Source organism: Lathyrus oleraceus, chromosome 3, assembly GCF_024323335.1.
Source record: "Lathyrus oleraceus cultivar Zhongwan6 chromosome 3, CAAS_Psat_ZW6_1.0, whole genome shotgun sequence".
NCBI classification, from domain to species: Eukaryota; Viridiplantae; Streptophyta; class Magnoliopsida; order Fabales; family Fabaceae; genus Lathyrus; species Lathyrus oleraceus.
In genome coordinates, this window is record NC_066581.1 from 302,584,063 (window position 1) to 302,596,702 (window position 12,640).

Here is a 12,640-nt window from a genome sequence, read left to right on the forward strand (position 1 = left end):
GTGATTCTGACTCTGGAGAAGACTCAGAAGATGAAGGTGACTCTGATGATCCAGACTCTGATGACCCAGACTCTGATGGTAATCCAGATTCTGGTGGCAATTCAGACTCTGGAAATATGCCAGACCCTGAAGATGGTCAAAGCTCTGGAGGAAGTCAACCATCTGAAGCTAGAAACTCTGAAGCTCAAGACTCTGAACAAGTTCAGAGACCACAAAGAATCAGAAACATCCCCAGAAGATATGCAGAATTTGACATGCTGAAAGACACTGAAGTAGACTCTGAAGGAGAAGTTATTCAGTGTGCCATGTTAGTAGACTCTGAACCCATAAGTACAGAAGAGGCTCTTAAGCAGAAGCTCTGGCTGAAGGCCATGAAAGAAGAACTTGATGCTATAGAGAGAAACAAGACTGGAAGTTCTGAACAAGAGATAGCCAAGTTCAAGAAAGTACTGATGAATGAATTCGAAATGACTGATCTAGGCAAAATGACATACTTTCTAGGGATGGAGTTCAGATACTCTGAGAAAGGTATTATTTTGCATCAGCTCAAGTATGAATTAGAACTTCTGAAGAGATTTGATCTGAAGAATTGTAAGATTGCTGTTACTGCATGCCAAGCTGTGTGGATTCTGAATCTATTGCAGGATCTGAAGATTAAAGTAAACAAACCTCTGAAGCTGATGATTGACAACAAGTCTGCAATCAATCTTGCCAGAAACCCAGTGTTGCATGGGAGAAGCAAGCACATTGAGACCAAGTATCATTTTCTGAGACATCAAGTTCAGAGGGGAGTGTTAGAAGTTGTACACTGCAGCACTCAGAAGCAGTTGGCAGATGTTCTGACGAAAGCTATCAAGACTGATCAATTTCTCAGATTAAGGGATGGAATTGGTGTTACAAGTTTTGATGGAATATGAATTAAGGGATGGTATTAGATTTAATTATTAGATTTAATTCATATTTAAGTTTGTTAGATATTAGATTTAGATATTAGATTTAAATATTAGATTTGATTCATATTTAAGTTTGTTAGATATTAGATTTAAATATTAGATTTGATTCATATTTAAGTTTGTTAGAGGCTTATAAATAGGGTGTCAATCATTGTAACTTTTAATCCTTTTTGTAGCCATCATTCTCTGAATAAGAATATTTCCATTTATCATATATTCTACCTTTGCACCAACATTATCTTTCTTATTCCTTTTATTTGGTAGGACTCCCATTAATTTGAGGTATTTATGATGTTACTTTCATATGTTCTTCAAATTGATAGTAGCGAACAAGACATAATTGGAATCCAATACTTTATCTATTTCTTATCTTCCATCTTTCTTGTTGCTCAAATAACTTTTAGGGACATTATTTTGTTTAAGATTTTCTTCTTGGATATATGCATCTCGATAAATTGTTGAATACAAAACTATATCATCTTCTCTTAGCATTCTTTCTTTTTTTCATATCTATTTTTCATCTCAAATTCATCTATTCTTAATTCAGATTTTTCATTTGATGACATGCATTCTTCTTCTTCTTGTTTTTTTTCAACTTCTCCTTCATCGAATACTTCCCTTTCATCTTCGATTTCTCTCTCAACTTCTTCATCCCTAGGACTATCCAACGTATTCCCACTAAAACCTCCAATTGATCGAGCTTCCATTTGTTTAGATAACTTCCCAATTTAATTTTTAATATTCTTTATGGATGCTTCAATGTTCTTGTTGGATGCTCCAATATTCGTGTTGAATGCTTCAATTTTCTTGTTGGATGCTTCAATGTTTGAGTGCATTGTCTTCAAGTTGTGTTGATTCAGTTTGAATTGGTTCAGAGTCTCTTCTAGAAGAGATGGATCTCTTTTAGGTATTTCTTGGGTGACCTTAATTGCTCAAAGGTAGGTTTGATTAAACTTCATAAATTATCTCAGAGTGTCTTTTGGAATGGATGACTTTCTTGGTGGTGAATCTTGAGGAGTTTATTGGATAAAATTTTGACATTGATTGTTACTCCAGTTAAAATTTGAATGATCATATCACCATGGATTATCGATATCAAAGTAAGAATCTGAATCTTGATAATTTCCTACACAATGTGTTTGTTCGACATATCCCTCTGGTACACAATGGTCATTAGCATGAGCTTTACCACGCAAATCATATTGTAATGCTATAACTAGATTAGCATTTTTTGGAACTCGAGTTGAGGTGGCAATTTGCTTTGATAAAGCTTTAATCTTTGCTAACATAACAAGTTGAAAATCAACTTCATTATACACGTCTTCCTTTACCTCACATACACAATAAAAAAAATACTTCAATAGCATTAAACTAGATAAAAGTTAAATAAGAATAAAAATAGAAAAACTAGAATAACATGAAATATTAAAATAACCAAAATAAAAATAACTAACTAAAATTTAAATAAAAATAAAAATAAAACAATAAATAAATATCAACAATGAAATGGGAACAATAAAAAAAACAAAAACAAAAAAACAAATAACTAGCAACAAAGAAAATTTAAAACTAAACCTAAAAATTGAAAGAAAAATAACAAACAAGGCACACTAATATCCTTGTCGAAATAATCAACAATCCTCGAAAGTGTTTCATCGTCAAAATTAACTCCTAAGAATGTTCACCCTTCTTTCTTATATGTTTAACCCTTTTATATAAGAAAAAACGTGTCAGTAAAGCACTCTATCACGACCACGATGATTTCATCACGACCACTATGGTTTTATCTCAGTAGCATCATGATTGTAATGCTTTTTGTTGTGCTCGTGATGGTTATATCGCGGTCACGATGATTCCATTGTCTAGAGCTCTTTTTTATCTTTCTTTTGCAAAATGATTTTCTCAATTCAAGTTACGAAACTCTAAATATGATCAAATTACTGGACATACGTCATGTTGTAAATTATGCTAAAAAATATTATTTTATTTATAATTTCTCACTTTCCCATATTTCTATTTTGTTTCTTCACTTATTCATTTTTTTTTCTATTTCTTCCTAAAATTCATACATAATTAACCAAAAACTAATAAAAACAATTGAAATGCTTGTAAAAATTATATGATGACAAACTGTCATCAGGGTCATGCTTATACTATAGAGGTGACTATTGTTGTAAGAAAATTCTATCAAAGGTAACAATTCCTCCCAATTTCCCATTTCCTATAGTACATAAGCTCTCAATATGTCCTCTGAGGTTTGAGTTGCTCCCTTTGAGTGTCCATCAATCAGAGGGTGATAAGCGGTGCTAAGGTTAAGTTGAGTCCCATAAACTTTATGAAAGACTATCCAAAAATGAGATGTGAACCTATGATTTTTATATGATACAATGTTAAGAGGAACTCCATGAAGTCTTATTATTTTCTTAATGAAGATTATTTATAACTTAAGAGTATGGTATATTGTGTAAACGTGGAGGAAATTATATGACTTGGTTAACCTATCCACCACTACTGTCCAAATGGAATCATATTTGTACTGTGTTTCAAGTAAACCTACCAAAAATAATTCCATGGATATGTTATCCTATTTAAACCCAATTATCTCTAAGGTTTTCAACATACTTGTCATCTCTGATGTCCATCTATTCACTTTCTAGCACACTAAATACCTTGAAAGGTACTTTTCAGTCTCACTCCCCATATCGGACCGCCAATAGTCCATCTTGAGATCATGGTACATCTTGTTGGTTTCTGGTGAATAGATAATCCATTCTTATAACTTTCACCTAAGATTAAAATATTCACATTCTCATCACAAATCCTATCTTGATAAAAAAAAAAGTTCATCAAGTGCAAAGGTAAATTCGACTTGAGTTCTCTTTCCTTGCAAAACATCATCACTCGTTCGAACTAGTTTAATATTATCTTTCATATCACATGATGAGATTTCTAGTTGTGAAAGTAATTTTTTCATCTAAAGAGATAAAGTCTCCCAATAATTCATCTCATGAACCATTGAGCATGACAAATTAAGTGAATTCCTACATAAGTTGTCATCTATCACATTCGTCTTTCTCTGATGATACTTAAACTAAAAATCTTAATCTCTCAACGACTCCATCCACCTTCTTTGTCTCATACTCAAAATCTTTAAGTAAAAAGATAATGCAAACTATTATGGTCACTAAAGTTCTCATACTTGACACGCTACAAATGACGCCTCAAAAACTTCAAGACAAAAACTATTACTGCTAGTTCTAGGTCATGGGTAGGGGTGTGCATGGTTCAAAATTCAAACCAAATTGAACCAAATATATAGATTAGTTTGATTTTTAAAACCACTTTGACGAAATCGGTTTATTTTTTTAAAATTGGTTTATATTTGGATCGGTTTGGTTAATAACCGGTTTTAAATGGATTTTGATTTTAATCAAAATTATTTAATTTAATTTAAATTTTATTTTCTTTAAATTAATATTAATTTTTAAATTTAAAAACATAAACAAATTTTATGAGATTTTAAAATATTTTTTCTTTTAAAATTTAAAAAACATACAAAAAACAATTTCTTTAAGAAAAAAATTTTAAAATAATAAAATTCTTTTCTGAAAATGAAACAAAAACGGAAGAAAAAATATTTAAAAAAAAGTTATTCCAAAAAATAAAAATAACTGAAAAAAAAAATTATTTAAAAAAAAATGGAAATCGGAAATAAAAAAATTCTGAAAATAAAAAATAATTTCTATTCTGAAATTATAAAAAATTATTATTATTATTTTTTAAATTATTTTTTTCTGAAAATAAAAGTTTTTTTATTCTGAAAATTTGAAAAAATAACCTTTTTGAAAATTAAAAAAATTATAAAAAGAAATTAAATTTTTTTACTGAAGAAAATACAAAATATTTTTTTTATTTAGAAGAAAATAATAATTTTATTTGAAAAAAAAATATCAAATATAATTTTTTCGAAAAAAAATCTGTATTTTATTTTTAAAATAATTTTTTTATAAAATTTAGAAACATTTAAAATATAAAAATAATTATAATGTGATAAAACATGATAACATACAAATATAAAAATTTAAGTAAAATTTGGATACCTAATAACAAAACCAAATTTTTATAATGGGTAACGATTTATATTTGGATAACAAAATGGATGCCCAAATTTTTATTTTAACATTCGGTTTGATTTTTTAAAAGTGGAACAATTTGGTTATGAATAATCGGTTTTTTTGCACACCCCTAATCATGGGTATGGTAGTTTTTATCATATGTTCTAAGGTGAGGATATATGAAAAACTTTGTAAAGAATATTTGTTATTAACCTACTAACCCCAGGAAACTCTTAAGCTTGATGACAGTTCTGGTTTGTTTCTAATTTAACACATTCTACTCTCATTTGAGAAATTATGTGACCCAAAAATTTCACTTCTTCCATCTAAAACTAACACTTACTCAGATTGGCAAGCAATATCGTATATCTATGTACTTCAATATTATGTTATGGTATTCTTCATGTTCCTTAGAACTCTGAGATTATATAAAGATGTCACCAATCAAATTACTTCACATTTTAAAACAAGGTTTGAAGATTATATCTATGTACTTCAATATTATGTTAAGGTGTTGTTTGAAGTTGTTCATTTCCCCGGCAGTGCAGCATTCTTCCTCCAAGTTAGCCTCTATTATGGTACATCCCCAGTATAGTGTTGTTTGAGCCCTATTGTGGTACATCCCTAGTAGCGTGTTGTTTGAGTCCTATGGTGGGTCGTCCCCGGTAGGTTGCTGTTTGAACACTTTTGTGAGACAGTTCCCAAGCAGAGTGTTTGTGGAAGACTTCAGTTTTCTTCTCTGCAGCAGAGCATTTTTCTCCTCTCCCCAGCGTGGGTGATTTTCTGTGAAGATTCGGTATGTGGTGGATTGACATCCCAGTACTCCATCATTTCCTCGGATAGATCCCCAGCGGAGTTGTTGCCACGATGAACTTTATCAATGCCTATCTATCCCTACCAGAGATCTGGTTGCTTCTTGGTATCTTGGACCCCCAGCATGAGTTGTTGTTGTGGCAGTGTCTGCCTGTGCTATGAACTCCTTTCCCCGGTTGTGACTGATGATCCCTCCGGAAGCCTCTTGTGGCCTTTTTCCCCTGCAGGATGGTGTAGTCCCTTGATATCCCAGTCTCCGGCAGATCTCTGTTGCCCTCGGGTGATCTTTTGGCTTTCCCTCTGGAAGGGTAGTACCGGGTGGTTGATTCCTGGACCTGTGTGTTAGACATGTTTGTTTGTCAGCATTCATCATGCATAATGCATATACGCATAGTCATAGCATTCAGGTATTCATGTTGCATCTTTTGCCATATATCTGTTGATTGTGGTCTCCTGCTAATTGGTGATACAGATCTCTCTAGTAGATCCCCCCAAGCAGATGTGGGTGTGTCTGATCTCTCCATATAGAGTCAGCCCCTTAGGCAGAAAGTGTCTACCATTTCCTTCTGCACTCCCCACTGAGTTATATCCTCGTGGATGACGGTTGGTTCCGTTCCCTCCCTACACACATAACGGGATGGGTTTTCCCTATTGAGTTCTTTCCTCATTAGGATGAGTCTTGATTCAGTTTGCCTTTTTGGATCGATCCTAAATTGGCTTCCTATTGGCCGTCTCTTGTGCCTCCCTGTGGTATAAATGAACAGTTGCTCACTAACCGGCACTCATTCATCTTATCCTCAGCGGAATTTGTTGGCTTCTACCTACTACCCGGTAGTTGTAAATCCTATTTTCTCCCATTCTGTTCCTCAGTAGATTGTTGTGGTCTTCTACTTATCAACCGGTAGATGTAAACTCCATGTTCTCCCCTTTGTGGAGTTAACCCTTTGTGCTCATCCTAGTCGATGACGGTTACTTTTTCGTGGTTTTCTACCTACTAACCGGTAGATGTAATCCCCTCTTTGTGGTTATCATTATCCAGTTTTCAGTATTGATATTCCTTTCCCCTTTCGGATATTTGCTTTGATTAAGCAACTTTATCCCCAGCGGGTCTTCCCCTTCCTTGTGGGTAATTGCTCCGAGTAAGCAATTTTATCCTCAGTGGGTCCTCTTTCATTCACCGTTTGCCGGTAATGTTTATTGTTTCCCCTTTTGATTGGTCGTCATTTACATACCTAGTCCTGGTATCCCGATGCCTTTCTTTTCGGTTGAGTTATCCTTTAACAACCTACAACCCGGTTATGGATAATCTTCCATGCGAGTGTATTATCTACGTTTTGACGGCTATAGATAATACATCTCATGCACTCTTCGGTCGAAGCCCTTCGTGTTTCCCCAGTTGTTTGGATAGCTGCCTTGTTCGCGCAATTTATCCCCAGTGAGCCATCTCTCGTCTACCCTGTTGTTGTTGGTAACGATTGTTTCTCTTTTCGGTCGATCTATCCTTTAACAACCTACACACCGGTTATGGGTAATCTTCCATGCGAGTATATTATCTACGTTTTGACGGCTATAGATAATATATCTCATGCGCTCCTTGGTCGAAGTGTTGTCCTTCCCAGTTGAGTAAGATTCGTATTCCTTGCGGAATCGAATGTCCATCCTTTAACAAGTTTGCTTTCGCTCTCTTCAGGATGATGAGTGTTTTGGAACACACACCAATTCACGATTTCGGTTGATCTATCCTTTAACAACCTGCACACCGGTTATGGGTAATCTTCCATGCGAGTGTATTATCTACGTTTTGACGGCTATAGATAATATATCTCATGCGCTCCTTGTCGAGGTTTTATCCTTCCCAGTTGAGTAAGATTCGTATTCCTTGTGGAATTGAATATCCATCCTTTAACAAGTTTGCTTTCGCTCTCTTCAGGATGATGAGTGTTTTGGAACACACACCAATTCACGATTTCGGTCGATTTATCCTTTGACAACCTACAACCCGGTTATGGATAATCTTCCATGCGAGTATATTATCTACGTTTTGACGGCTATAGATAATATATCTCATGCGCTCTTTGGTTGGACCCTTTGTTTGTTTCCCCAACTGAGTAAGATTCGTATTCCTTGTGGAATCGAATGTCCATCCTTTAACAAGATTGCTTTCGCTCTCTTCAGGATGATGAGTGTTTTGGAACACAAACCAATTCACGCTTTGGTCGATCACCTGTTTCATGCCTACAACCCGGTATCCTTGGTGTACCTTCCTTCCTGCCCCCTTTTGTGACCTTGGTCCCCTGTGGAGTCAGATTTTCCTGAGTCGAAATATGCCTCTTCAGGTTTTCCTCAGATGTTTTTGGTTGATTGATATATCTCACCCGTACACCGGTCTTAGATATTCCTTCTTCCCGAGCTTGTTACCTACTAACCGGTAACACCTCACCCCTTTCTTTCTCCCATTCGTCCGTTGACGTATGGTTGTATCTCTTTCCCCAGGTCATCCGTTGATGTCTGGTCACCTCTCCGTTGGTGTCGATAAACGTCGAGCTTCTCCCGTTCGTCCGTCGACGTCTGGTCGAGTCTTCCCATTCATCCGTTGATGTCTAGTCACCTCTCCGTTGGTGTCGATAAACGTTGAGTTTTTCCCATTCGTCCGTTGACGTATGGTTGTATCTCTTTCCCCAGGTCATCCGTTGATGTCTGGTCACCTCTCCGTTGGTGTCGATAAACGTCGAGCTTCTCCCGTTCGTCCGTTGACGTCTGGTCGAGTCTTCCCATTCATCCGTTGATGTCTGGTCACCTCTCCGTTGGTGTCGATAAACGTTGAGTTTTTCCCATTCGTCCGTTGAGGTATGGTTGTATCTCTTTCCCCAGGTCATCCGTTGATGTCTGGTCACCTCTCTGTTGGTGTCGATAAACGTCGAGCTTCTCCCGTTCGTCCGTTGACGTCTGGTCGAGTCTTCCCATTCATCCGTTGATGTCTGGTCACCTCTCCGTTGGTGTCGATAAACGTTGAGTTTTTCCCATTCGTCCGTTGACGTATGGTTGTATCTCTTTCCCCAGGTCATCCGTTGATGTCTGGTCACCTCTCCGTTGGTGTCGATAAACGTCGAGCTTCTCCCGTTCGTCCGTTGACGTCTGGTCGAGTCTTCCCATTCATCTGTTGATGTCTGGTCACCTCTCCGTTGGTGTCGATAAACGTTGAGTTTTTCCCATTCGTCCGTTAACGTATGGTTGTATCTCTTTCCCCAGGTCATCCGTTGATGTCTGGTCACCTCTCCGTTGGTATTGGTAAACGTCGAGCTTCTCCCATTCGTCCGTTGATGTTTGGTTGAGTCTTCCCAGTTCATCCGTTGATGTCTGGTCACCTCTCCGTTGGTATCGATAAATGTTGAGTTTCTCCTATTCGTCCGTTGACGTCTAGTTGTATCCTTTCCCATTCATCCGTTGATGTCTGGTCACCTCTCCGTTGGTATTGGTAAACGTCGAGTTTTTCCCATTCGTCCGTTGGCGTCTGGTTGTACCTCTTTCTCCTATTCATCACCTGTTGATGTATGGTGGTGGTTCCTTTTCCTAAAAAAATCAAAATCCCCAGTGGAGTCGTTGGTAGACGTCTTGTCTGGTCCCGTGATAAGTATCAGATCCCAGTGGAAGTTGCTATTGGTGAACTTTCTTTTCGTGGATCCCCACAGAGTGCAAATTTCTACGGTTCTTTGGTATTCAATCCCTGTGTACCTTGAAGGTCTGACAGCCGTTGCTCTCATCCGTTCAGGTTCCAAGTTGATTGAATAGGGGCAGCTGTAGCACCTCAAATTTGCACCTCCCATTTGTACATTCATTTCATTTGTAGGTCATTAGCATTGCATAGCATGTTGCATTTCATCAGGCAAGACTGATCAGGAGAATCCATCTGTGCAAGAGAGCAAGGGTTTTTCCATGAGATAAAGGCTCTATGGTTGTTCTAATGAGCTTACATGACCCAAGGTTTATTTTGAAGCAACTTGGCCAAGTGTTGAAAGCTCAAAGTCCACAGTGCATGACCAAGTCATCTGAGGCCCATAAAAGTCAACTGCAAGTCAACTGAGGGCTAGGAGATGGAGAAATGGTCTGAGACACCTCATTCATGTCCCAAAGAAGGTTATTCAACATATCAAACATCTACCTTGAAGATTTTGAAGCCAGATCAAAAGTTTCCAAAAATGGAAAGTGACCTGTAATTTGAAAGTTTCCAAAAATGGCAAGTTTTTGGATCAACTTCAACTCAACTTTCCAATATCAGATAAGCTTCAATTGAAATTTTGTCCAACATGAAAGTTGAAGATCTTTCTCTCTCATTTCCAAAAAGTCCAAGATCATGAATTTCTAATGAATGGTTAATGAGTTATGATCAAATCATGGCAAAGTGTGCTTGAAACTTCAAATGGCCATATCTTTTGAACCAAGACCCCAAATTGAGTGGCTCTTTTTGCAAAATTCTTCTCATGACATGTAGTTTCCAAATCATTCATCATATTGCATGAAAATTCATCATATGATCATATGCATATTCATGTCCATTTTGGAGGGAAAATCATGAATTCAAAATTGGTGCATCATATGGACTTTTTAACCATTCCAATATGTTCATAACATGGTTTTGAGTGAAAATGCATGGCCATTGTTACTGTTCACGTAGGCTTGCATGCATGGGGTGAAAAAACCAAATTTTGCATAACACCTCTTTTCTCATTGTCGCATTACGCGAAAACCGGTGGGAAAACAAGAACAACAGAGCCGCCACCGTGCGTTATTTATCCCAAAAGAGGGAAAGGAAACGCTCAGAGTAAACCTGGAAAAAGCCTGGTCTCGCGACCAAAGAGAATGGGATCGGGAGTCGGTTATGCAAAGGGAAGGTATTAGCACCCCTACGCATCCGTCGTACTCGACGGGATCCACGCACAATAGGAAGGAAAATGGTTGCTGAAAACACTGCTCAAACACACACACACGGGCTGGAAGAGACACAAGAAAACAGACAAGGCTGACTCGGCAGGATATCGCATCCTGGGCCTACTTAGTCTATCAGGCATAGACATCAGAGTCAAAGTAGTTCGGACTGGGGAAACGACACATGCTCGCTAGGATGTCGCATCCTATGCATACGTATCTCCTTTGGACGAAGGAGAATCAGAGCATTCGTAGCTCGATTAACACGCACACAAACAAATACAGGCAAAGGCAAACGTGGAGCCTGAATGCCAATCACTGGGCTTACATCAGCATCCGAACCAAAACACACACAAGAAGGTAGACGTGGAGCCTGAATGCCAATTACTAGACTTACATCAGCATCCGAACCAAGCAAACCCACACTGGAACCCGAACGCCACTCGATGGACTTACATCAGCTTCCCAGCACACAACAACACAAAAACAAAGACACGGGCGCCCGGAGAGATCTGTTCATCTCCTGCCTACGTACCTCATCTGGTATGAGGATCAGGGCGACGTAGTTCCCCTACGCAGGGACACAGGACTAGCCTAGCCAGATAACAGAGGGAGACACAACTAGGGAGACTACGACTCGAGCCTAGATGTTATCATGCAAAATCATCCCTAAGTCAAGGTTTCTAGCTAACTTGCACAGGAAGCAAGCCTATCCTATAACACAAGCAATAGCAAACAAACACAAACAGCACACACTATATGCACACAAGTGGGGCTCAATCAAAGGGTAAGACTGCAAGAGCAAGCCATCTATACAGGGGTGGTGTTAGCTCTTAACCTTGCCATTGAGGGGCTAAGGTGAAGCTGGTGAAAGGAGAGTGAAGATAAGACTTCACAACTCTTATCCCTGGTCAGGGAGAGCTATAGACAAAGAAGTGTGGGTCCAGAAAGTGGGAACCCTTCTACACTTAAGACTCTGACACAACTGTACATTGTACAAGATCTTGGGTTTGTGTCCCAATGCATCAACACAGTGGTGTGAGCAGAGGGACGACTCAACAGAATAGCGGGGGATAGATTGCATATCCCTTGGGTTCCGCCAATTGCCTCATTGAGGTCTTTACCTGCTTGGGGACAAACATAAACAATCACAAGCATTGCCTCTTAAGGAGGACTTCAGACAGTTGCCTGGCTAAATAACAAGCCAGGTCTTCCAGACTACATGGAGAAGAAGGTGCTATACCTCAATGCAAATGCTATACAAGCAAAGCAATGCAAGTTCTTAAGAGAACTGAGCAACTAAGGGTACCTGAAATCAATCAAATATAATCAACATCCCAACATAAACAAAACAACAACACAAGAATCAATCAACAATGTACAATCAAACAATAATGTGCATAGCACAAAGTCCAAGTGAACCAAGCACCCTACAAAACAACCAAGTTAGTTTGCAATAGTCAAATGAAACAACTCAATTATGAATCAACCTCTTTAAGGCATTAGCTTCTTAACCTGAAAAGTCAAAGTCAAACTCAAACATGAGTAACAAGACCACTAGGACAAGCCTAGGGTCCAAAGGGTGGAAAAAATGTAAAACAGCAAGTGAATCATGATCAAAGTCAAGATAATTCAAATAAGAAGAGATCCCAATTGGTCTCATATCCAAACTATGCACTAATTCCATTTTATGCACAAATTAAGACAAAGTGAGCAAAGTTGAATCACATATGAACAACCAGAATGATTACATCCAAACAAATATCAAAACAGCTCAATAAATTCCACAAAAATTATATCCTAAACAGAGGACATTCAATGAGCTACACATCAATT

General features: G+C 37.7%; 1 protein-coding gene across 1 annotated transcript in view; it reads right to left on the reverse strand.

Annotated features, from left to right (window-relative positions):
* Positions 1–2,029: 2,029 nt before the first annotated feature.
* LOC127130967 (uncharacterized) overlaps positions 2,030–12,640 on the reverse strand; it is a 39,244-nt gene continuing 28,633 nt past the window's right edge. The window contains exon 5 of the mRNA XM_051059917.1: positions 2,030–2,284. Within this exon, the coding sequence (XP_050915874.1) occupies positions 2,030–2,284 (255 nt within the window). The remainder of the gene's footprint in view (positions 2,285–12,640) is intronic.